The 26,345-nt window shown below is 39.2% G+C and overlaps 1 protein-coding gene across 4 annotated transcripts; it reads right to left on the bottom strand.

The window, feature by feature from the left end:
- Positions 1-5,736: 5,736 nt before the first annotated feature.
- atp8b3 (ATPase phospholipid transporting 8B3) lies at positions 5,737-25,499 on the bottom strand. Of its 4 annotated transcripts, none has more exons than XM_037974289.1 (32): positions 25,362-25,499; positions 24,821-24,882; positions 22,828-22,955; positions 22,678-22,710; positions 22,389-22,474; positions 22,229-22,293; positions 21,493-21,584; positions 21,232-21,345; positions 20,204-20,302; positions 19,558-19,619; positions 18,562-18,634; positions 18,227-18,297; positions 17,611-17,702; positions 17,371-17,529; positions 16,184-16,272; positions 15,908-16,101; positions 15,617-15,825; positions 14,731-14,762; positions 13,709-13,865; positions 13,327-13,515; positions 13,091-13,203; positions 11,863-12,030; positions 11,477-11,588; positions 11,292-11,367; positions 11,066-11,189; positions 10,124-10,310; positions 9,819-10,042; positions 9,638-9,721; positions 9,331-9,555; positions 7,181-7,319; positions 6,842-6,972; positions 5,737-6,480 (listed from the first exon to the last, which is right to left on the bottom strand). In XM_037974289.1, the coding sequence occupies exons 6-32, from the start codon at positions 22,281-22,283 to the stop codon at positions 6,280-6,282; spliced, it is 3,471 nt and encodes a 1,156-aa protein (XP_037830217.1). In that variant the 5' UTR covers positions 22,284-22,293; positions 22,389-22,474; positions 22,678-22,710; positions 22,828-22,955; positions 24,821-24,882; positions 25,362-25,499; the 3' UTR covers positions 5,737-6,279. The 4 variants fall into 4 exon arrangements, with proteins under 4 accessions (XP_037830217.1, XP_024859678.1, XP_024859679.1 ...); XM_025003910.2 differs by having other exon boundaries at positions 22,828-22,952; XM_025003911.2 differs by having other exon boundaries at positions 22,389-22,471; positions 22,828-22,952.
- Between the last annotated feature and the right edge of the window lie 846 nt (positions 25,500-26,345).

Here is a 26,345-nt window from a genome sequence, read left to right as displayed (position 1 = left end):
AACTGATATGATTTAAAGCAAACCTTCTGATTATCACCACAAAAAAGTAATCAGCAGCTAACCCTAACCTAACCACACTCAGCTGTTATTACGCTACAACAAATAGTGCCAATGCTTACTGCCTTAATGTGAGTCAGAGAATATGGTACTAGGGTTAACACACAGCCCGCCCCACTGATGATGGGCAGTGTGTGCCATAGAAACCAACAATCAGCTTTTAACTGAAATAAATATACTTTTTGTTTTGTTTTTAGCAAACATGAAAAATAATCAGATTTTAAGCTGTAAACCTCAAATGACAAACATACAGTATGTGCTACAAATAAAGCAGAAACATGTCTCCAACACAAAAGTGGACAAATTTTGAAGCAGAAGAAAATCTCTTCATCCGATCTTTGGTTCTCTACCTCCTTTATCCCCCCTCAACCCTTCTCTCTTCCTCTCTATATTGATGCGGGTATTTAATTAGTACCATAGACACAAAGTTTCTATTTCTTGTTACTATTGTGCTCTGTTGTGCAGACGTAAGGCACCTTGTTGATAAATCAAAAAACAGAAAAAAAGGAAGGACTTTTTAAAAGAAAAAAAGAGGGGATGCAAGGACAGTCTGATGAAGGACATATATTTTTTCTTTTTTTGCATTCTGTGTGAATACAGACTTGAAGGAGACATTTACCACAAGGAAGAGGGGCGGGGGGGAAAGAAACACAGGGAGCAGCTGAGAATGAAGAGACGAGTAAATGATGGGACACTTTCAGAACTGTGGTACGCTCAGCTCCCTTTAAGACGAACCTCAAGAATGGGGGGCCAAAAAAAACCCCAAAACAAAACAAAACAGAAGCAGCGAGGGACAAAACACGACCTCCGAATGTCCTGGCTGACTCAGTATATTCTGTTGGAAGGAGCATTGGGGTGGGGTGGAGGTTACAGCCTGGGACTCAATAGTTATCTGTGTGGTCTTAAGATGCAACTGTAGCATTTCCAACAATGTAGTCAGATTAGCGGTAAAGATTAGATAAGAAATGGTCATTATGGAGGAGTTGATCGAGAGGCACTGACTAACTTCGTGCTGCTGTAAGCAGTGAGTTAATGTCGCCAAAGGAAGATGAGCTTAAATCGACTTGTTGTATACAGTTCAGTGAGCAAACGGCTAGATTCACGTCTAGGTTTTAAGCTGACAAAATGACATTTGTTTGTAGTGAGAACCAGTGTGGCTACCTCACTAAGCTGAGTGGTTTGTGAAACCGCCACTGATACCAAAGATACTGCAGCCTACCAGTCTCAAACTGCCTGGGGGGGGGGGAGGACACAAACACCTCTCTTTGCCCAAAACAACTATTTTAAAAACAGAAACACACACACACAGTCTTGTTGCATTTGCTCGAACAGTGCAGTCAGACTGCATCGTGCCACACAGGAGGAGGTGGTTGCCTTGCAGACAGCGTTGAGTGCCTTTTCCCTTCAACCACGGGTGGGACTGCACTGGTCACACACACATAGCTGCACGCTCACAAACATGCACTCACACTCAGACAATGCTCCCATAATTGGATGGACAGAAAGAGGGGGGCAAAAGAGAGGGACACAGAGTGGGGCTGTGTCAGCATTTTCTCCCATATTGACTTTCCATCTTGATACACTAGAATACAAGCACTTTATCACGTAGAAAGTCTATAAAACATTTTCTATACACTATTTATTTGAAACCAAACTCTATGTTACTCCTTAATCTTTCAGTCTTTTGTCGTTGATCATCTGCTAGCTCACAGCCTTTCCTTTTGAATTTGTTTTTTTGCTTTCTGCCTGGCGTGCTCATGGCCTCAGCCGCTTTACCTTTCTCATCAGAGATATTTTTGTGTAACAGAGAAAGAGAGGGGTAAAAAAGAAAAAATAATAAAAATGAAAAAAACAGGCCGTGGCTTTAAGCACTCCCAGGGCAGCGTTTCAGATTTTTTTTTTTTCCACCACCCAATGTCTCTTTCTGTCCACTGCGTGCAAGCACAGAGGCTGCACTGGAAAAGTGTGGAAAACTCACCGACTTCTTAAAGACACAAACTCCTCCCTCCACCTCATCCATCCACCTAACTTTTCCCCCTGGCTAGTGCTCAGACTTGGTAGGCGTGTGTTGACAATTTAATTCTGAAATACCTCAAAAACCTTTCATGTAAACTTTATGTAATTTAAACTGAAAATAATACTGCTAATGATAACAATGATTATGAAACTATGATACTATGATAGTTAGTTTTGGAACTTGTGACTTGAAGCTTTATACTGTTAAATTCCTTTTATCCGTTTTTGCTTATTTTTCTCGTATTTGTTTTTGCTACGGCATGTACTTACTGTTTTCATAAAAAGGAAAAGACATTGTGAATGTTTCTGTGGAGGTTTAGCTGAGAAAAGAAGAGACAGAAAACAAGGTTAGGATAGAGAGAGTCGAGCTTTAGATGTTTAGTTTGAAGCTCTAATCAAAGGAAAAGAAGAAAAAAAGAGAGCAAATATAATTTGACCTGAATTATAAGCCAAAAAATTTGATGTTAAACCAAAGGAGGAATAATCTTACATTCAGTGTTAGCTTTCTTCTGCCTTTAAGTTGTCTTTTCTCTAAAGAAAAAATACAAAAAAGAAAAAAAAAATCAGTTTCACAGTTACTTTTGAAGGTCCCTGGGTGTGTTCAAGTGCTCCTGATGTTCTTAGAATATTAAAGACCAGCGCCTCCTATTGAGAAGAAGGTGCATTTTTCTTTTCTTTTGTGCATGGATATTGTATAACTGTATAGAAACCAACAGGAATGACCTGTGATTTTGTGGGGAGAGGAGGCTGGAAAGACTTGGGAGTGGGTGGAGAAAGGGTGGGGGATATTTTGGTTATCAAAAATAAACAAAAAATAAAGAAGGGTGGGAGGATTTGGGTTATAGACGTTGGAGGGGTCCTTGTTTTTAGAATTTCCGTCACTGTTGGATTCTCTGGTTGTGTGCATGTGTTGTTGCAACCCTTCCCCCCCTCTTCCCCTTGTTTTTTTGATGTATATAAATCCAGACAGTAGGGGGCAGTGTGTGCTGGGGGAGGTCAAACTCCTCTCCTCCCAATCAATAGCATTCAATCTTCATTCCTCAGCTTGGGGTCCATACTCGGGTCTTGAAAAAGTGTGTCTTGCTTTTCCAAAGACAGGCTGTTTACTTGGAGTTAATCAAAGGGACACACACAGATCCGAGCGGCCTTGAATATACCTGTATGTTTGTCTACATGCTTTTCTTCAATCTGTGTATCTGTGTTCATTTGTACCTCTGTGGAGACAGTGTTTTCTACTTTATGTTTCTTTGCTATGGGTTGCAATATTTGTCATGCAAAAATCTGAAACCATTTCTTACTGACTGACCGACCAACAAACTTTCAGTACCACGTGGCAACCAATCGCCCAACCTTAAAACGTTGTCTGCATTTACTGTCAAACAGCATCTGTGTGTCGTTTTGGAGTTGGACTGAACAGGTTGCCAGTGGAGACTGATGTAGACACCCCCAGTCACACTGTGCTCTCCCTCTTCTGTTACCTGTTAATCAATCAGAACCAAGTGTCTTTGTGATGGTAGAAGACAATCAGTTTCAAAACAAGAAAAAAGGTAGAGAGAGGGCAGGCCAGTGGGGAGGAGGACGAGGAGGATGGAAGAGCAAAATCACAGGAAAAGAGGCTCTCTGACTCGAGACAAGCTGTAACGTGCGACTGCCAAATGACTGCCCTGCCGCTCCCGCTCACCCAGATACTCATTCCCATCACGGCCAAATCTCAAAGTTAAAGTGACAGTTTGGATCATTTGAAGTGAAATTATGTGGAATAGTTATGAACAGTTAGTATCTTACCTGTTTTAGATAGCTGTTTGAACGTCCTCAGTTTGGAGGAATAGAGTTTAATGTTGAAAGTACTGATAAGATAATGGCTAGTCTGAGCAGGGTTAAGACCAAAGTGGATTACTGACGTCTTAAAAGAACTCTCAAAAATCTCATAGCGGTTTATGTGAACATGCTTTACAAGCCTTTACATCAATGTCAAATTCATATTATGTGGTTCTTTCAACAGAAACTTTATGATATTCCTACTGGAAGTGCCCCAGGTTGCACAAGAAGTGCTATAGTTAGCTGCCTTTGCTATCTGCACCTGCAAATAACAATATAATTTGATCTAAATGACCATGTAATGTGAAATTGATAGTCATATAAAGGCTTTTAAAATAGTGTTTGCATAAATAGATATAAAATTTTGGAAACTAGACAATGGCAAGTAAATATTTTGATCTTGGCCCTGCTCAGGCTAGACATTAGCTCATCAATCTGGCCTTAATTAAACTCTATGTCTCTAAAGTGAGGTTGTGCAAAGAGCTCTCTACAACAGGTAAGATATTATTAGTTCATAACCTTTCCACAAAATCCCACTTCAAAAGATGTGAGCTATCCCTTTATTTCCAAACCAGCCAAATTCACTCTTGCTTTTCACTCTGCCTCATCTCTTGCTTCTATGCAGGAGTACAAAAAAAAAGAGAGAGCTTTGGTTTTAAAGACCATGTTTCCATCACTTACTACCTGATTTCTGCTAATCTGACGATGATGTAGCCAGCCGCGAGGAATTATAAAAATGGCTCCGGTTGGTGGCTTTTGCACAGAGAACTATGCAAACACCTGACCCCCCCAATCTTAATCGTTGCTGCTGGGTCAGAGTGTATAACCTTCATTCCCCCTCTGCATTTATATACACCTACTCTTTGCCCTCCTCCACCTTTCTTCGCGCCCCACTCATCCCATAAGCCCAACGAGGGCAAGGCAACCCCAGCCGCTCAGTTTTTGGGTGGAGTGGCTAAGGGAGAGAAGAGCACTACAGCGCCCCGCGTTACACCACACTTTACAGCAACATAGCTTCACAAGAATGCCCCAAACTGCCACTGACGTCAAAATGGAGTCCATGCTGATGTCTGCAAGCTGACCCCCACCTCCTCCCCCGCTCATGGCTCCATTGTCCCGACAATGTTTGACTGTCTTTGTCCCCAGCGCCAAGGAAGGGCCACAATCAATGCAAAGACACTTACATTGTACCTACTTGAGTTTACAAAGTCGTCTGGAGATGGTGGCTTATATTGCACTTGGACAGACAGACAGACACACAAACAGACACAGGCACATGCTGGAGAGGGTGAGTCTGCCTTTTGAGAGTGTTTGCTGAAACCAAAGATGAAATCAGAGGTATGACAATCTGGCTGCCAAACCTAGAAGACAATGTTCAGCTCTCCGGGCTGCTCTACGGGTTCCTGCGATTCACCGGCCATGTGGACATTCCACGTCTTGCACTTAAACACACACATCTGCATACACACACACACATCCTGGTGTGAAGCATTTCTTTTCCTCACACACACTTTTCACACGCCGCCCGCACAAACACACACAAACGGGGAACAAACGCGCTCACGTCGGATCAGAAAGCCTCTCTTCCTCCCTCCTCCCACTGCAGAAGCCGGAGAGCCTGTGGAGGACTTTTAGTTTCACTCTAGTTGAGACTCTTGAGAAGGAAAAAAATCTGAGTAATAACTGTTACAGAAAAATAAAAACTTAAAAGGATAATATGGGTAAAATTGCGTGTTTTGAAATAAATTAACAAATAAAACAATTGTAAAACAAAGCCCAGCTGTTGGTTTCTTGTATGTGAAACTCAAGGGAAACACTGAGTTCAAAAGTAAAATAAACTTCCTCAACAAAGATAAGAAATATTTATTGACAATTAGCAAAATATGTGTAAACAATTCTTTAAACCAATTTTAATGACATCATTATTTAAAAAAAAAAAAAAAACAGGACCCATCAACTGGTGTGGCTCCCCTATAGCCTGGGAAATCATGTTTAAAACACAAAAGTGCGACATGTGATCTTTTCAACCCTTTGGTTTTTGGAAAATGAGTATGAACACACGTTCAAATTCAAAACAATAAATGCACAAGTCATTATTCTTGCATGAATAATGATTTGTGCATGGTTTCCACTTTTGCACGAGGCCCGTGTGATGAGGTTCTCAACATCTATCCCAGTCCACAAAGGTTTCCTGTGTCCCTCTGCAGCCTTGCACCCCAAACACATTCAATGTGTCGACTACTTTGTCCTTGAATCAAGCTTTCTTTTTCTATCAAGGCTCCAATCAGTCAGTTTGGGTGAAGTAAACATTACCATCTGTACCAGTTTGTGAGGAATGTCTTTAAATCTCCATTTGGTCTGCCGACGCAGAAACCTAAAGCTTAATCATTAGAGTTTTATATCAGTGATCGTATTACTTGTGGTCACTTTCTGATCCTGGGACAACTCTTTCCTACGGATGGAAGTGGCTGAGTTGATGAGGCGCCCAGGCCCGGCTCCCTGAGAAATGGCATAAGAGGAACGGCGAAGAGACGTCCCTCTTCTGAACCTTGACCTCAGCTCCACTGGTTGAGAGGATGAGCTGTGGACCTGCATCACAGCACAAAAGATAACACCAAAAAACATGAGAAAGACCTCTTTACTAAACACAGATTAGGACGGTACGGTAAATAATTTCTCACAGGAGCATGAGTTGCATACTAACAAATGAAATGTACAAATTTTTAAGTATGTTTGTATTAAAAATAACTATTTGTTCAGTAGGAAAATATGCCAAATTATTTATTTACTTTTAATGGGTTCATTAGAATTCTATTTCTATCTTTATCAAAAGTTTTGATAGAGGAAATGAAAAAAAAAAAATTCTATTTATTTTGACAAATTAGCATCAGTGAACTTTTGCGCCTGTGGATAGTTTTCTTTTCACTCTCACAAAATGCACAAGTCTTGCCTTATGTTTGTCATGAACAGAGAGGATGACATTGAGGGCGTGAACAGTGAACGAGGGGAGAAAAGCTGTCCAGGTGGTGAGAAACGCTGTGAGCCACACAACCGGATTAGCGAAGGCATTGTCAGACGCTCCTGGTGAAAAAAAAAACAAAAACAGAGCAATCAAAGCTGTTCACAGAAATGATGAAATCAGATTAGAAAAAAACTCAATAACAACTAAAATGGATGTTTCTAATATTGGCTTGATTGTTAATGGTCTCAGTTTGGGTCACTTCCATACGATGGCCTCAGACACACATGAATGAAGAAAATAGATGCTCTGGAGACATTATGATAGTACCAATGAAATAATAGTCGACGGGTGATTTCTCAAAGAGGCGGGAGCTGTGGGTGATTCTGGTGCAGATGAAGAACATTATCACAGAGACGATCACAGCGGCGATATTGAACTTTGTCCAATATTTAGTCAGCATCAAAATCTAAAAAACAGAAACACTGTCACCAGCAGAAAATAGGTAAAACATCTTGTTACTGTATAAAGCAGGAGTACAGCAACAGTAACAAAAAAGTTATAAGGTATTAGATTCAATGTTTTTATAGAAAAATGCAATGTCAATTCTGAAAAAGTCAGAGTTGTGTTAAATGGTGAACTTCTGCCCATCTTTACTTCTGAGAGATTCAGCTTCTCTAAAACGTTCCTTTTATACCCAGTCCTCTTACTGACCTGTTGCCAATGAACCTAATTAGTTATAAAATGCTCCTCCAGCTGTTTCAGTTTTGTACCACTTAATTTCACAACCATTAGTTCCCCCATTTCAACTTTTTTGAAATGTGTTGCTGCCATCAAATTCAAAATTACTGTATTTTTTCCTAAAAATCGTACAATTTCTTGGTTTAAACATTTGATATGTTAACTAGGTTCTAATGTCAATTAAATATGGGTTTACTAGATTTGCAAATCAATGCATTCTGTGTTCATTTATAGAGTTGTAGAATACAACAGAAGATAATGGCTTAAAGCATTGAACAAAGCAGAATAGGCCAAAAAAGGTTGGAATAATAATCCAAAAAAAAAATAAAGAAAACCTTTATAGCAGAATAGACTCAGGTCTGTAGAAGTGTGAGAGTTAGAGCTGTCACTGATCTAAATCCTTTCATCATCTTTTAAATTTGAGTTTGTTTTGTGTTGTTGTCCTTTTCACTTTTTGTTTAACCTGCATTTTATTTATCAGTATTTTTGTGTAAAGCTTGTTCCTGGTATTTAGTTGCAAACCATCTCTTTTGCATTTTTCTTGACTCTTTGGTTGTCCTCTTCAGATGTCCTCAGCTTCCCCCAGTTTCCCCACCTGGTCATTATTCCTAGTCAGCTCACCTACGTCCAGTTTCCAGTCACATCTCCCAGTAGATCGACTCCTAGGGTTTCATACTGTAGTCACTTGTCATATCCTCTGTTTGCTAAAACTCATTTTCTATTGAACACTCTAGTTTTACATGTCTGAACATCCTGTACCTTTGCTGAATTATTGAAGTCCAATTTTTAAAATCTAGATACTGCCAATAACCAATATTTTATGGCACTTAGTCCTTTTTGTGTAGAGCATGCATGGTCTGCTGTACATAGGTTTTCTGCAGGTACTCAGGTTTTTGTCCCACAACTAAAAAACAGAAATGTGGGTTAATCAGAGCTTCTAAATTGCTCATGGGTGTGAGTGTACATGTGCACAGTTGTGTTTCCCTGTAACGGTGACCCGTCTAAGGTGTACGGAATACTATCGAATTGCACACCTCAATAGATAAGATTAGCATAAAGGAATAAAACAGAACAAAGTAGAAACCAGCTTGACCACAAAGGAACAACAAAAAATATCTGCTCAATGTGACAGTTTGCACACACAAGCAAGCAAGTGATATATATATATTTTAAAATATCCTAAATGGTATATTTAAAATAGAGACTTTTACAAATGTTCTTGGCTGCAACAGGCATTACTGAGCGTACATCACGTGAGTTTCTGTGAATGATGGATGTTTTCCTCTTTGCCAAATAGTTCCCCTGTGTTCTTCTGACTAACTGGACCTACATTACATCTACATTAGAACATCTTCCATGAAATTCAGGTGATTTGTTTCAAAACTTTGCCAACAAAACCAGGTTACAAAATGTTTTGTTGAATTTGATGCACATCATTAGCTGCCTTTTTCTAGTTATCCTATTTGTATTTTCTGATGGCAGCTTATATGCATCCATAAAGAACACATTTTAAAATAAAGTACTTTTCTTCTACTGTAGTAAGAAGAACAAAACATAGTTGCTCAAATATCATATTTTTTGTATTTACATGACAAGATATTCATCGTCTTTTAGAGTGTAACATAATTTATTTATCTCATCATATTTTTTTCCCACATTCTTCTTGTTTCCAGGCTAGATAATTTTGATTTTGAGGTACAAGTTCACTTTTACTTGTTTACAAAAAGGGTGCTCCTGACCTCAATTGTGACTGTGAAGGTGGCTGCCATCGAGACAGTGACTGCCATGGTCTGGAAGTCATAAGCTGTGTTGTAGAAAACTCCAAATGGGATGAAAAAGAGAACGAGCGACATGTAGACAGCATACAGCAGATGCAAAACCAGCTTCACATGGATGGAGAGCTTCGGTTTCAGTCCACACTTAAACAGCTCAGGTGATTTCAGGCTGCTTTCTGCACTCACATCCTATAACACAAACATGTAGCCTTCATCTCAAAGGTTGTTATTTGTATCTGATCACTTGGTCTATAAAAAACATTTGACTGACCTGCTCAAAAATGGCAATGCACATTATTGGGGATGCAGAGTACAGGACAGTGTATAGAGCGATGAACCATGTCTCATACAGGGACTGTGAGAGAAAAAAAATGATCACCTAATCAGTAAGTTTAATTCATGATGTGACGTTAAGGCTTTATCTCATTCAGATTTTTCAGTGGGTTTCTAACCTGCGTACTGAAGCCATTGAAAAAAGCAAACCATATATGCACGAGAGCAAAACCACATGTCTTAAACAGGAAGTAGCACAGGAAGAGGGAAATGCGGCTGTAGGACCAGCGGCCGTGGACCAGCAGCAGCCTCTGTAGAAACCTGAACTGGGACACGGCAAAGTCCGCGTTCTGCACTGCCTGACCTCCCTCCACTCCGGCCAGTCCAACACCAACATGAGCCGCTGGTTTTGTCAAACAGAGGGAAAATGAAACACAGCAAACCAAAAGGGCTTTTACTGATCTTTCAATTACAGCTGACTCACTCTTGATCATGTTCACATCATTGGCACCATCCCCAATAGACATGGTGATTGAACTGGTGTATTTCCTGACCAACGTGACAATTTCAGCCTTCTGTGAGGGAGTCACTCGGCAGCACAGCACTGACTGACATTGTTCAGCCAGGCTCATGAAGGAGGACCCCCACTCTGGTCTCTGGTCAAACTCTGCCTGGGGTAAAAAAAAAAAAAAAAAAACATCATCAAGCAACCAGACACTTTACTTTAAAACTGCTATAAAGTTTACTCCATCAGGTGTGAGTTATTCAGATCTTATCTTTACATCAACTTTACATCTCCAAAACTTCTGCATCAGCCTTCATACATCCCATCCATGTCTCTGACACTGATGCTTCCTGAAGGTTCAAAGGTCACCCAGCTTGGCTTTTACATAAGTAGCACACATATCTTGTTATCATGTAATGAACTGTAAAAGTCAAAAGTTGAAAGTCATTTGCACTTTTGTTCTGAAAAATTCTGAATGCCACAACCCATTGTTGTTTGGAAACACATTAGTGGATCCTTTCATATCCTGACATCCGCACCTGAGGATATTGTGCTAGTTTCAGAAATGTTTTGTATTTTCTATAAGACTTTCCGTTTTCTTTTGTCTCTATCTTAGCCTTTTTGAGTATGTCCTTGGCATGAAATTAAAGATTCATTTACTTTTTCTCAACCTGATTGGGCTGGTCTGAGAAAAAAGTCAAAAGTTAGTTTCTCTGTAGTTCTGTCTGTTATAATTATATTCAAACAAATAAAAGAAAAAAAACGATAGTTTCTTAAATTTAGTGAAATGTTTTCCACGGACCACTGCACGTCTATACAACAAACATTTTCATAGGAGATCAGTAGCAGATCATATGAGCCAGAAGTCCATTTTTTAAAAACTGTTTATGTTATTCATTTACTGTGCAGGCAGTTGTTTACCAGCTCAGATCCAGTGAGAACCACAGACGTTTTAGCTCTTGAGATGGTTTTGTTTTCGGCCCACAGCTCTGTGCACCCGGCTTTAGCGAAGCTGACCTGAGGGTCTGGGGACTGGAGTATCTGTCTGCATCGAACAAACAAGCAAACAATGATCAATGGGGGTTTAGCAAGTGTGTGCATGTGAGTATTTCTGAGTTTTTCTTTTTTTTTTTTTCCTGCTGCAAACCTCAGCTCCTGCCAGTCCAATAGTCTGGTTTCAGGATCCAGGAGTCTGCAAGAATATCCAATATTCACTGCAGTCTCTTAAAGCACAGAAGAAAGAAGGAAAGAGGGACAAAATCAGCTTGAATACTCATTTTATAGAGAGCACCTTCTAATTGGTGACGTTCTCATTATAACATGTCAAAGTACCTTTTTTGTCTCCAGTCAGTACCCATACTTTAATCCCTGCTTGTTTAAGAAGAGCAATGGTCTCAGGAACGCCCTCCTGCAGTCGGTCCTCAATTGCTGTCACGCCCAGAAGCTATAAGAATATTTATGTTTTAGGATTTAAATTCATTTTTTCACTGAAGTTTGGCTTAAAAATGAGTAAAAGAAATGAAATGAGGCTAATCATGCAGCAAATTAAACAAAAATGTCTTAAAGCAGGGATTATTTTTCTTAAAGGGTCTGCAGATAATAAGAAAAAAATAACTTAGAGAAAAATAAAAGGCAGAATTTCTTAAGTTGTATTTAAAAGTCTATAAGTATTATTACTTTTGCACCATAAATAATTAGCAAACTAAGGCAGGGCACACCAGCAGCTCTCTCTCCATCTCATCATACAGCTTCTCCAGCACGATGTCACGCTCGGATGTCGCCATGGCAGCAGCCTGGGTCAGCGTTTTACTCCATTGCTCCCATAATGCCTCAGGAACTGATCGAACCGCAACACACAGCGTCCTCAGACAGGCCTCAGCAAACAGCTGACAGAAGATGAGTTAATACGATTTATGAATGGCTGCACATTATTCATAGATGGATCTTTAAAGCACAACTGAAAGGCTGACTGAAAAAAGAGACCTTTTTTCAAGTGGAGATCTTTGGTGTTATCAATAGTCAGTATCTTACCTGCAGTAGATATCAGTCAGAGCAATTTCAGTTTAGAGAATCTGAGAGATGCTCTCATTGAAAAGTCAAGCAGACAGCTAGTCTGAGCAGAGCTAAGATCAAAGCAGGTTTCTGCTGTTTTAAACAACTTCACCCTCAAAAATGTCCATGCTGTTCATACGAACAGTATTTTATAAACATTTAAACTGCTGTTACTTTTGCAAAAGATAGTTATTTACACTAAAGACTGAGTCATCTACAGTCCATTACCATTATGGTTCACATGAAACACTTTCTGCAAATGTAGGAAAAGTGTTTGATGCAAAACTGATGAAGTGTAAAAGAAACAACAATTTTGTATCGGTTCAAGCAAATGTTAATTTATTGATTTTTACTACCTTAGTTTTGGATCAAATTAGTAACTCTCACAACAACACCTACATGTTCAATTTTGCACCATAACTCTATGGACACAAAGTGTATCAGTGGTAGTAATAAACTGGAGGTAATTCAGTGTTCAGTGTAAATAACAATGTAATGCTAAACTGATGGTGATGTAAGGGTTTATACAATGGCATTTGCATAAATCCCTGTGAAAATCCTCATGAAAATTATACCTGATATTCCAAACTGATAATGCTCTAAGTATTCTCTACTGCAGGTAAGATATAGATTACTGATAACTCCACACAACCCCATTTAAAAAGACAAATAAACAAAAAACAAATCTAAACTGTCTCTTAATAGAAGCAATGGACACACTATGTTCCCCTCCTTTTTTGTACAAATTGTAATCACTAAAATGAGACACCAAATGATTTATTTTAATAACTATTAACAGAACAACCTTTTTTCCTTTAGCTCAGTTAATGACAAGTACAACAGATTAGGAAGGGTGAGGCTGATTCAGACAAAAAGTAAAATGCACGACTTTACCTCCAGCGCTCTTTCAGTTCTTTCTTGATTTGGACAGTCCTTCTGTAGTCTCTCAAGGATCACAGTATCTGCTCCTTTACAATAAAGTTTTATCCCACCGTCTGGCTCCCGCACTATCAGAAACAACATAAAACCATTATGGATGTGCACCGAGTGGATTTATAACTTGAGGACAATTTGACAAGTTTAAATAGAGGAACCAGACAGCTGAAAGTACTAAAGAGAGCGCCCCTCACCCAGGACTGACATGCATCTCCTTTTGCTGGTGAAGTCTACCAATGCCAGCAGCTGATATTGGTGAGAGACACCCAGCTCTGAGACGACAATGAAATCTCTCGTCCTGGAAAGAAAGACCCAGCCAAGTTCCCTGGCTGCACCAACAAGAGCTTCCTCATCTGGGGATGTTGCCTGGTAAACCGGAGAGTCTGAAGGGATGTGATCAGAAGTCTGAGGTTTATCTAGGAGCAAGGCAACTTTAGGCTTTGAAGATAAGAAGTATTTTTTACATTAAAGTAAAGGTTTCAGAAGAATAATGCCAAAACACAGTTACCAGCATCATCACATATCAGAACCGAGCATATCAAAAGTCTAACGTCTTTACATCACAAACAATCTCACCTTCCTTCCACTGTGCCATGACAGTATGACATAAAGCCAGCGCGGTGAAGAACTGTCTGCTGATTGGACACTGCTGTCCTCTGAGCCTCTCCAAGAGGCTGGGGGCGGACATGTACAGACCTCCACAAGAAAACGGATTCCAGCTTAAATCCATGGGCTGCAGAATCAAAAGGGAAACAAGAAGATAGCAAAAGATCGGTTTTCAGTGTCATTACATTAGATAGGCAAGAGAAAACCTTAGAACTGAGCTGGAACTACAATACAGCTTATAATTAAAATAGAGCAATGCTAAAAAGGAAATCAAAGTGATTCTTGCAACACCATTACTTTGATTTACATCATAACATAAAGTAAAACAAATATTTTGGGTTTACTCTATCTGCAATAAAACTGCATTTTCTGTGGAAATACAGTGTGAATGCTGAGTTCTGAATCCTAAACTTTGCAGAAGAAGGTGAAACTGAGTTATTAAAGCCAAAAGAACCAGAACAAAGTAAATGTTAAAGGTAGCAAAAGGCTAGCTAATAGCTAAAAGTAGCAAAATGATAGCTTAAAGCTGTAAAACATTAGCTAAAAGAGGCAACGGGGTAGCTAAAATCTAACATGAACAAAAGGCTAGCAAAAAGTATCCAAGATACTAGCTAAGAAACTAAAAGTAGAGTAAGAAGACAGAAATAGAGCAAGTATGCTGAAGCAGATTTCAAACACAACAATGTTTCTGAACAAGTCAAAGAGATCTCAATGAATTTCTATGGGGAAAAGATTAAAAATAAAGTTCAATATTCTGAGAAGTATAAAAATATCAAAAACCAGAAGTCATAGCACACTATTCCTGAATGAGCTGAAAGTTTTGATTAAAATAACTCAATGCATGCAGAAATATGTTGTAGTTAGATTACAAAGAACCTTCAGAAAAACATAAACAGGAAAACTGAGCTGAGTCAGCATTCACATGATACATGCCAAAATCAATGCAAGAATCAGTGTCAAAAGGTGCATATTGGAGAGATCATATGTAATACCTTTACTTCCTCTGCTATGACTGATGCATCACCTATAAAAGTAGTAGAGATGTAACATTATATTCCATCACTTACAAAAAGATTAGAAATGAATGAAAAGTTAATTACTTGTACACAATAGATGAAAAAAACAACAACAACAAGAGAAGAAAAGAGCAAACATATAGACTGAACCAAGATGAAACTCAGGCATATGACAAATTGGTTCGACATGAGCCTTACAACAATTCAACATTTTTCTGCATGTACAACCAGATATCTAATGATTGGCATTATTGTCTCTTTAAATGAATATCCCAAAGTTGTTTTTTTTTTCTCCAGAACAATATTTGAAACATTACCTTTTTATGAATTGACTGTGCAGTTGCAGAAAATAGGATACGTTTTACATTGAGACTGAGAAAGGCTTGACTTCTGGACAGTTTCACAAAATATTCTGGACACAGACAGAACTATGCAATCATCAGCAGATAAATTGCACACACACAAAAAATATCTCTTCAAAATTAGAACACCCATTGAAGTTACTGTATTAATATGATGTTTATTGTAGCAGCTGATATGTCATATGTGCTTTACAGAGGAGAGGCATCTGGTATGACAAAAGACCACGTCCTAAAATGACTTCAAGCATCAAGCATAATAAATCAGTTACTTTGGCTCTGGTAAAAAGAAAATCTAGCAACAAATCATTAACTTATGACTCAAAAAAAAATTCTTCATGTGTTTGGAGGTTGTCTTTGCAACAAACCAAATACACATATTTGAAACTGGAAAATTGAAATCTCAAACCAAAAAAAGAAGCTATTTTGGCACATAACTAGTTTGACGAGGTTGTGAGGCAGTTCTATGCAGGACTTTGTTATAAAAGCTTTGTTTGTGTTACCGTAAATCTCCCCAGCGATGCAGCATTGTCTGAAAAGCAGCCGGTTCTGGGTTAGTGTTCCAGTTTTGTCACTCAGCAGGTAACCCACTTGGCCGAGCTCCTCGCTCAGTGAGGTGTTCCTGGCCTGGGCCGGTGCGTCCGCCTGCTGCCAATACATCTCCAGATCCCAGCCGATAAACTTGCTGTGGATTGTGTGGATCACCTCAAACCTGCAGGAACACATACCAACAGCAACAAAATGAGTGTGTTATTTCCTGACCTCTGACTAGTGATCGCACTGTCGGAACTAACGTGATGTAGAGTGCGATGGGCATGGCCGGGCTGAGGAGGATGATGTAACCCCAGTAGATGAGGAATCCGGTGTAGGCTGGAGTGCCGAAAACCGCCACAGCAGATAGAACCTCTCGTTGCCTTATGACCTGACTCGAGAACACACCACAGCCGATGGCGAGGAACAGAGCTATCAGCAGAACTGAAAGGACGATCTAAAAATACAGAACATGGACACATGCTGTTTCCAACCACTCCACGAGGTATTTGTCACCCTCCTGCACTTCACCCACTCACCCCGATCACAACTTTGTTGAAAACTCTCTCCAGTTGTGTCCTCTTCACTCTCAGCTTCCCGCAGTTTCTCAAGATTTTCGTGTCTGCGCCTAAAACAAACAAATGTTAACTGCTGCCATTACAGCAAAGTGATTCAGAAGGCCACTCTGCAGCCACGGGATTAAAGTTCAAGCTCTTGTGTCAGCAAGCCTCTGCCGATGTGCCCTTGAGCAACATGCTGAACCCCTTCCACTCCCAAGGAAGGTCTGACCTCCAGTGCCGAGGTCAGGGAATTTTCCTTGGCTGGGATCGATAAACTATCACATTATGTTTTTCAGAGATGTTGTCTCAGTCTCGTTTAAACTGTTAGAAGATGCTGAACTTTGAAAGTAAAAGCTGCAAACTTGTTTACCAGCAGGATTGCATTTGAGTCTTCATTTAACAGTTAAAAGAAAGAGGCAAAGGTTTTTGCCCAGGTCAGGCTAATAGCTAGCCAAATGAGGACACTTTTTTAAGTTATTTTTTTTATCGTAAAACAATTCTTTCTTAAAATGTCATACCAGCGTGAAAGAGCACTACATTAACTAATAATAAACCTCTACACTTTTGCATGAACTGTTTCTTTATTCTCAGCACCACCATCATCTATCTATCTATGGTCGGCACACGTACTTTCTAGTAGTAATAGAAGTGTTGGTTGAGATAACAACAGCAAATTAATCAAAACCTGAAAAATGCTAAAAAGGGGGGACTCGTTTGGCTAGAATAAAACATCTGCCATTTTCTCCATACTCTGTGATCTATGAGTGATAAAGTACTAACTAATGATAAGTATTTGACAGAACATCACTTCAAACTGACTAGGCTATCCTTTAAAGAAAGTGATGTGAAGGGTGAGGCTGGTTGGAGTTATGATAATGACATAAAAATTAATGAATGGTATAAAATACCATATAATAATCCAGAAATGAAAGGGTCACATCTGCCTGGTTTATTATTATCTGATCAGTCTTTACGCACCATATTAGTTACTGTCTTAACTAACTTCCATATTATAAAATGTATAATTGGAGGAGGTATAGAGAACAAAGTAAAAGTTGTTGGAAGCATTCAGTGAGCAGTATGGAAATGTTCTTTTTTTGCTCCTTAATCCTTAAATCCTTAATCGCATCTTTTTCTTTGAAGTGAATTCATCTTTCCACCAGTACCAGCATATATGGTTAGGCCGTAGGCAAATGTTGTGTTGCGAAGGACTGTTCCTCTCAGGAGGACGTGCTCGTTGTCCAGGATAAAAGTCTCCCCGCGCCAATGCAGCTGACCTCTGAAGTTGTACAGGCGGTTGTTGGGTTCCTCACAGAGCACCACACCTGCAGTTATAAAGGTTTCACCCATTTATTACTTTTTAAATGAGCACGACTGGAAAATCTTGTCAGAAACCTTTCATTCACCATCAAAGGCTCTGAGGGCCTCCTCTGAGGGCTGAGAGGTCAGCTCATCATGTGTAGTATTGAGTGCCTGCCGGTACTTTAGGTTGGTCTCACTGAAGAGAAGTAAAAAGAAACACAAAAAGGTTTACATTTAATAGAAAAAAAAATTAGCATTCAAGAAGCCAAAGTCATGTGAATCCAATATGCAATTTTTTATCTTATTGGTTTACTAGTCTAATAAAAGAAGCATACTGTATATTACAGTAAAGATTAACAGGAACTTATAGTCTCATAAAATGTATATGAAAGCTGGTTTATGTGTCAGATGTTCACAATTTTATTATCTAAAATGGCAACAGCAAGCATGACCCAAATGTGTCGTTCAGTTTTTTGCATTTCTTGTAAATATTTCTGTTATCTGTCTTGCTTACGATGCTCACAGTATTACCATTGTGTAATTGTTCATTTACTTAAATCTATTGAAAAACTACTAACCACTAAAACTATAAGCGTAAAAGAGTAAATACATGTTTCCTAAAAAGTCTGATAATTGGGAAATGAATCAAGCAGGACGTTTTCCATGAATTCTTCAGTGGTTTTAATGAACACATTTATTAGGCGGATTAGATTGTTTTACCCGTCAATATCAGCCGTTTCCACGTAACACAGACTGTGAGGCTCCGAACTGCACAGAAGAAGAACATCTGCCTGGGAGCGAGGAAAGATTTTAAAAACACACACAAAGGCGGATTTAGCTGGCAAATTGTTAATGATACAAACTGATTGTCTCAGTTTAAACAAAGCAAAACTTTAGTTTATGTGCTTAAAAAAAAGTGCTTTTCTATATAAGAGAAATACGTATCAGGTTAACTTATTTTCTTTTCCCATTTCACAGCACATTTGCAACAAAACAACTGAACTCCTTTTAAAGCTGGTCTTAGGATTCATATTTTTCTGCAGTCAGAGGCTCACGGGGATGACTTGGTCTTTGTGGATCCGCAGCACATCTCCCACACACAGGTCCTTCCACTGCTTTGCGCTGAAACTAAGAGAGAAATGATATATAAAACACAATTTGCATTTATAATTTGCTTGGCAAATTTACTGAACTTGTTCAGTTTTCAAATACAGCAACCATAGATATGCAGCACTGCAGTAGATGTCGTGCCAAGAATAAAACCTGCAATTGATCTCTTTAAAAAAAACACACAGCTATAAAAAAAGAGAAATTTGTTCAGTCATTATGTTTATTAAAAGGTTATTTTTAATACATGAGTAAACTTTTGATTTTTGCTCACCACTGTGAAAGCAGACGATCATGTATTTGCTTGTGTGTGCATCTATCTGTTTGTTTTTTTTGGGACTCGACCCAATTCAAGATGGCCACCACAACCAAGTGACCACAGGAAACACTGCTGCAGCTGAAATGCATTCCTTCAAAAATTACGACTTTTATTGTTTTTATGTATGTAGTGATAGTTTGCAGAATAGAATTGTTTGGTGAAGCCCAACAAATATTACATTTTACAGAAAGAAATGCTTTTATTGGTTGTGATTCTTTTAAATTTATGACAATTTGAAGACCGGTCCTGAATATACTCCTTTTATCTGCGTATTAATTTCCATCCATCCATTCTTTATCCGCTTTTTCTGAGGGAGTTGGTGCCTGTCTCTAGCAGAGGTGGGGTACCCCTTTCGACAGGTCACAAGTTCTGCATAATGTGACATTCTCAGATAGAAATTAAAGCAAAAATAAATAAATAAATAAATCTAAAAATGAATGAAGGTGTTATGAAGAGGTTTTTCTTCTGATCTGCATGGAAATATTTTGTTTTGCCCTGCTGTAATTCATGAAGGGACCATTCAGGATTTTACTGGTTTACACTTCATTAGAGATTCATTAGCGGACTGTTTCGAAGTAGAGCTGTGCTGACTCCTGAGAGAAGACCCCAGTGCCTTTGTCCTCACCTCTGGGAGATGAGTACGTCACAGGGTCGGGAGTTAATCTCAGAGTCAGAGCGTCTCCTTGCCTGAATCAGAGACAGAGAGACAAACAGAGACAAGTGGAAAGAGTGAAAAAGAGCATTAGAGGAAAGATGGAGACAGGTGACAAGGAGAGGGGATCAGAGTGATGGACAAGGAGCATGGAGAGAGGGAATGAGGGTGGCCATGAAAGGCGGAACAGGAGAGAGGAAGAAGGAGAGATGCCATTATGGGGCTCTACAGTGACACCAGCTGGGAGATTTACACCCTCCACTAAATGATTAGTCAATAAAGAGGGGTCAAGCAAGCGTTTCACCCAGAGCTGTTAACGACCGTAACTCAGTGATGCACTTAACCAGAGAATTCTCCATGCAAAACATCACGCCTGCATTTAAAAGAAAAAGCTTTAATGATAGGAAAGAAAATTAATGCTGCGGGGATGACTGGGTTTGTCAATGAGGAGAGGACAAGGAGTCAATGAGGACAATGAAGGAGAGGAAAGGGAGCTCAAACAGACTGAAAAGCCAAGATCATAAACACATGCATGAGGCCGGTCATATTTGTACTGAGACCAGGAGGGATACATCCAGCTCAGGCTGTAGCAAGAACTTACTAAAAAAGATAATCTTACCATGTCGGTGACGAGGTCTTTGAGCCCCCTCACGGTGAGTACGGTGAGCAGCGGGATGATTGTAATGTACCAAGGTATAGATGAAATTGCTGGAATACACTGGAAACCACATCCAAGCATGAGAACATAAAAAATGGGGAAGGACAGGAGATTTAAACCTTGCAAACCACATCCAAAGTCTTAAGTTCTTTATATTTTTCTCCTAAGCAGCCAGACTTACTTACAGATCAAAAGTTTTTCAAGCTTTCTGAAGGTTTTCCAAAGTTTCAAAGAGGAATGTTAGTTTAACTCTGACCCATTATTCATTCAGGCAGAAAAAAGGCTCCTAAACTCAAGGGAGGAGCCAGTGTTGTGTCAATACAAGACAAAGGCTTTTTTACCAGCGACACATTTTGCTAAGTTGAATCTATTTAAAAAATATCAAAGATAACACAGTTTGACACATAAAATTATATTTTAGCTCCAACAAAGTGATTCCCTAAAAGCTATTAGCTGAAGATTTGATGTACAGATGATCAGCTAAAGAATAAATCATCTGTCAGGTCTAGAGTCAAGTCCGTGATGGAACTTTAGATCAATGTAATGTGATTTTATTTTTGTGCTGTTGTATTTTGTTTAAATAAAGGTTGTTAATCTCATGCGTGCTCTGTGCAGGTCAGATAGAAATGTTTGAGATAAGAATGATGTCTGCACTTTGACAACAACAGCAATAAAGGGGTAACAATCCCCTCATAAATAGCTTAGCTGTTTGCTTTTTGTTAGAAAAAGGATTCTGAAAATAAAAAGCAGCTAAAGTCCAAAGAAGGACTTTGTAAGAGCTTCAAAAACTGTTGATCAAGACTACTTTGCAGTTCTGCCTCTAAGGAGCCAGACTTTCTATTAATCTTCAAACTCAGACTAAAATTAAAATACTTTTTTGTTTGTTTGTTAGTTTAAACCCTGAAGGTGAGTTCATGAGCTCAAAGCATCTAATTTATTTAGATTCAAATCTTGTAAAAAGCATGATGGCAGCAGATTCTATATCTGACCTGCAACACCATCATGAGGAGGAAGTAGAGATTTGCCGCTCGCTGGAACTGTTCGAAAAGCGTCAGGGGCAAGAAAGTCAGGGGGGAGTACTTGTGGCTGCGCACCACATTGTCCTGGCAACCAAAAAGGAGGAGCAACAAAGGATGAATGCACACAAAAAACCCCGACAAGAAACAAAGAAATTAAATAGAGCAACATAGTTATCTGAGTCTAAATCTTCGTACATCCTAATGTGTGTCAGCATGTTTTATGTGACTTACAGAGTATCGCCCCCATCTGAAGCACAAAAAGGATTTCTTCTGTTTCTGTTTCTGGTAGTGACGGCTGTTTGCTCTCACCTCCCATGTGAAGCCTAACAGGACAGACCTTTGGAGCTTAGAGACTTTTGTCATGTAATGGCTTTAATAGCATGTGTTAATAGGCAGAAGTCTCTACTGGAAGGCATTCTTCTATCCCCCCAAAACTTTTCAAACAGCAGCTATAAAAACTTTAAAACTTTTTTGTACAATAGCCATTTTACCCTAAACTGGTAGGCATTAATTAAAATATTATAAATGTTATGTTCTATTTAGATACTGAATCATTTATTTTTTTATATAAACATGTCTGCTGTGAAAAAAAATGACCTATCAGTAAATAAGGAATACATGCATATAGTCGAGATTTATGTTCATCGGCAAAACAATGAGCTTTTCATTTCAAATTCAAAACTTCAGCTCACATTCTCCAAAATGGGTCTGATTTTAACCTCAGTCAAATAAAACAGCCCTTATTGGTAGCGTGGTAGCAAGGTTTTTATAAGATAACACCTGACTATGTAATGTCTGAATTCCACAGCCTATGAGGTTTTCACCAAATGACCCTGTTACTCTTCATGAAAATAAACCTGCTTGAGTGATTTCATCTAACAGTGCCTGGAAATTGATTTTTTTTTTCCACGACAGTAGGTGAAAAAAATTAAGAAAATTAAACACAGAAATCAAAAGTGACGCTTACCTGATTCCATATCTTCCTTGGCGTTCAAGGTGGGCAGAGTTGGGCGTTTACGCATCCTGGAGATGCTACATCAAGTAGAAAACAGAATGGTGTGGCATGCCTCTGAAGTGACGTGCCTTTACCAGTTTTGTCACTTATTACCCAAAGGTGTTAAACTTACATGGATTGTAAGACAGACGGTCAAAAGTTACTTTCGCCAAACAGTCTTCATCCAGTGGTTGGTCATCGGAGGTCCTTGATTAACTACTTTAAAAACATAACATGTCACTAAGGTAAAAGATTTTGTCCTAGTCTCCTCTGTGATGAAAAATGGTGAAATGCAGTGAGTTTTTGCTCAGAGGTGGTGAAAAAGATAAATATGAGAAAGAGGCAGGTCAGATTTTAAGATTAACATCAAACCTGCAGGTTTTCTATACCAAACTGATTCATCAGCACATGCAAATATTTACCTGCAGCTTTAAATCTTATTCATCTGGTCACATCTGTTAATCATACAAAGAGAAGAATGAAGGCCGGTAAACAGCAAATTGGATTTTTCAAATTAACTACAGTTTGAGCAGCACAGTATGAATAGCTCCATACATTCAGAAAAAACTTACCTGCACTCTTTTGTGCGCCCTTGTCAAACACTCGCAACAAGGTGACATAGCTGAGATATGATTCAGGAAGCTCCGGTGACCACGGCTAGAGAGCAACGCAAAGCGTTTACATCAGAATTCTGCACCTGCTTTGCAAAAAACAAATCATTTTCAATTCATCTCACTCCTTAATGCTCGGGCAACATGAAAACCTCGCCGCCACACCCTGGTTTTTGTCCCAGGTGAACATTACAGCATTGCACACTGTACTCCCTGTGCACACTCACCTGAGGAGAGAAACAGCAATGAAGAAGAAGCGAAGCAGCTTTGAGGCTATCAGTATTTTGTAGAATAACTCAGGGTGATACTAGGCACAGTGAGTGATCATTGCCTGACCTAAATCTCTAATGTGCCCTACAAAGCCTGACAATAAGAGAATGGTGCTACTGTATAGGAGAAGCACTGGGACTATTGGTTTACCAGCGTGTGAAAGCTGTGAAACTTTGTATTCAGACAAGGCATGCTCACAGACACCAAAGCTTTTAAATGCTCTGTATTGTATTATTGTGTCGTTCCAGTGTTTATACATCAAACCTGATCAAAACCATGCACAGCCTTGCAACGTTTAAATCCAAAACTAAACTTTACCTAGTTTGTAGAGAGGCTGCATTAAACAGTGGTGTCCCTCGCGTATGCAAACATCCACACCTTATTTATGTAACATGAAAAACAAATCATCAAATACATGTACATAAGAATTACAATAAAAGTGAAGGTTCCACTTTATGACTTTACGTTTGTATTAAAGCTAAATAAAAAAGGCCAGCTTTCCTTTTGTTAACTTTATTTGTCATCAGATATTCCTGGTATGACTGCTTGAGTCATATATTTAGGGGCTGTTCAATAGGCATTCCACCTTTTCTTAATGGATCTAATGCCACCTGGTGGAGGTGAGCATCCACTGCAGTTTAACACTCATTCAGAGGTCAGAAAGGGTAACTTTGTAAACAATGGCAGCTCCGAACAAAAAGCCGTTCACTGAATTGATGCTCACAAAATGTCAGTTAAATGCACTATTTGTGGTTTCATATCTCTTTGTCTCATTTCTGTTCCCTTAGTGAGGTTGCCTCCCACAAAGGCCACACACTAACACCTGAACGTGTGTGTATCTTATGTCTAATACGAGTCTGCCCGTGGATGCACGTACATATCTGGGGCAATCTTTCCTATCTATATTTACAGCTGGGTTGTGCAGCAGAGTGGTTAAGGTGATGCACCACTGGTGTGGAACGGACGCTCTTAGGCCTCTGCAGACACATGGCAGTAGCTGGGCCCCTCCACAGTTTAACTCTTTGGCCAAACCCCACAACGGCGTTTGCAGTGGAGATTCACCACATCGAGTCTGCAAGCTCAAGCTAAAAATACTCCCAGCTAGAAGCTGAATTCCACCATTTAAAACCTCCAAATTAATGTTAATTAAATCCCAATATATATTTTTTTTTTGTCAAATTAAAAAGGAAACTCTGATACACCTTGATATTCTGAAGAGAAAGAGCCCCGCTTCATGTTATATCTGTGACTGACGAGATAAAAAATAATCCGAACTCAATCGATCAAGTCCACGGACCAGAAACCAAGCTCTGTTCAAACTAAAGCAGCTTCTTATTAATATCAACACATCACACATTCTTGCAACTAAGGATGTCATTTCACACACACGCACCAGTTCTAGCTAAGATTCACAGTTATGCTGCCACATCAGCAACAAGTGCAAAATACAAGAGGTGGAGATGACAAATGTTAGCTTCTTCATTTTAATGGAAATAAGCTGCTAAACGTGAAGTGGCTTTAAAGTTACAGAGACCCTACGCTAACCAGGATGCTACATGTCTGACTAGACCATAACAGACCATAATTAGTTGCTCTATCAATTCAGTCAGTGTATCATAAACAATTTGTAGTTATTCAATTTCTTGCCATCAAGTGAGTGCCAGTTTGTTTTGACAAAACTTACCATTACTTAACAGCATGAAGTCATTTATTTAGCGTTGATATATGGAAAACGTCCGACTCAACCTAAAATACACACAAAATTAATTTTCTTCATCTGTTTACAGACATTTATTACTAAATAAAAATGATAGTCTTTTGGAGTGTATCATTATAAACTGTGTAATTTGACTGAAGCACAGCAGGAACTTGGTGTTACATGTCATCGACACATATGTAGCACCTTTTAAATCTGATTAGCTTCTATGAAGTTTTATATTTCGCAATGTGTTTGACACCCACTCGTTCAATTCCTCAAATTCCCCAAATTCAGAAAAGCCGCACATGCCACAAGCATATTCTACGTGCAGAAAAGAAATATGTTGCTGTAGATTCTGATGGTTTATTCATCCAGACACTAAAACAAAAAAACAACATTTTCTGCCTCCTGTTGACTTTAATGCTCTGGTGACTGGTCCACATACTGAACTGAAAATACTGAGCCCATAGGTTTACCTGGCTCCAATGAACTGAAACAAACAAGGAAGTTTGAAAGATAAACTTACAAAAATGCAGCCAAACACAAAGTGTTAGTGAAGGGTCTCAACCAGGACATCTTGAAAGGCAACAGAACCTTTTTTGTTCTTGGTCCTCTGAGCTGAAAGGCTTCTTCAGGTCTGATCGAGGTTCAGGAGCTCCAGGTTTATAAGTCACTGTTGGAACAACAACACCAGTGAATCACTGACCCACCCATTCTTTCTGTGAATTGTTTATGTTCTGTGTTGCTGCCACACGTTACAAAGTGCCTTGGAAAAAGAACCAACCCAAAACCTACCACTTTCTTTATTCGTTGTAGGCTTTTCCTCATTCATGGTACACAACTAAATGACCTCCTTCATTCTTTTCTCCTCTTCCAAAATGTGTCTTTGAAAAAGATCTTTATCTTTAAGATGAGGTGGACAGCTAGGTTTTGGCCTGAAGAGCTGGCTGTCTAGTGCTGTGTCATGCACTTTGGTTGTAGAGGTTTGAACAATCCTTGCTGGGATGAACCAACTTCTGTTTGAGGATCCCGTTTGTTTTTTTAATGTACCAGAATGTTGAGTTTGGAGGAAATCCCTCTGAGTTTCTCAGTTGCTCCTGAAACATTTGAGATAAGAGTACTATTTGAAGCTTTTCTTTTCCTCCTTGTTCGGTTCTGTGGAGTGTTATCAAGGCTTCCTGGCTGACCAATATGTATAGTAATCGTGCTAAAGGGCGGAACGAACTCCCCCTCCATCTAAGACAGGCTTCTTCATTGTCTGCTTTTAAAACTCTTCTTAAAACCCAGTTTTTTTCTTGGCTTTTAACCCTTTGTAAAGAGATATTTTATTCCATTTTTTTTGCATAGATTTTATAGTTTTGTCTGATCTTATGTGTCTTACTATGTATTTTGTCCCTTGTGAGCCATGTTTTATTGCTGACTCTGTACAGCACTTTGGTCCTCTGTGGTGTTTTAAAGCTGGTCTAGAGTGAGACTGGAGCTGTTGTTCAGAGTTTCTTCTCCCAACACT

Source organism: Kryptolebias marmoratus, linkage group LG24, assembly GCF_001649575.2.
Source record: "Kryptolebias marmoratus isolate JLee-2015 linkage group LG24, ASM164957v2, whole genome shotgun sequence".
NCBI classification, from domain to species: domain Eukaryota; kingdom Metazoa; phylum Chordata; class Actinopteri; order Cyprinodontiformes; family Rivulidae; genus Kryptolebias; species Kryptolebias marmoratus.
This window is presented reverse-complemented; position numbering and strand designations above follow the sequence as displayed.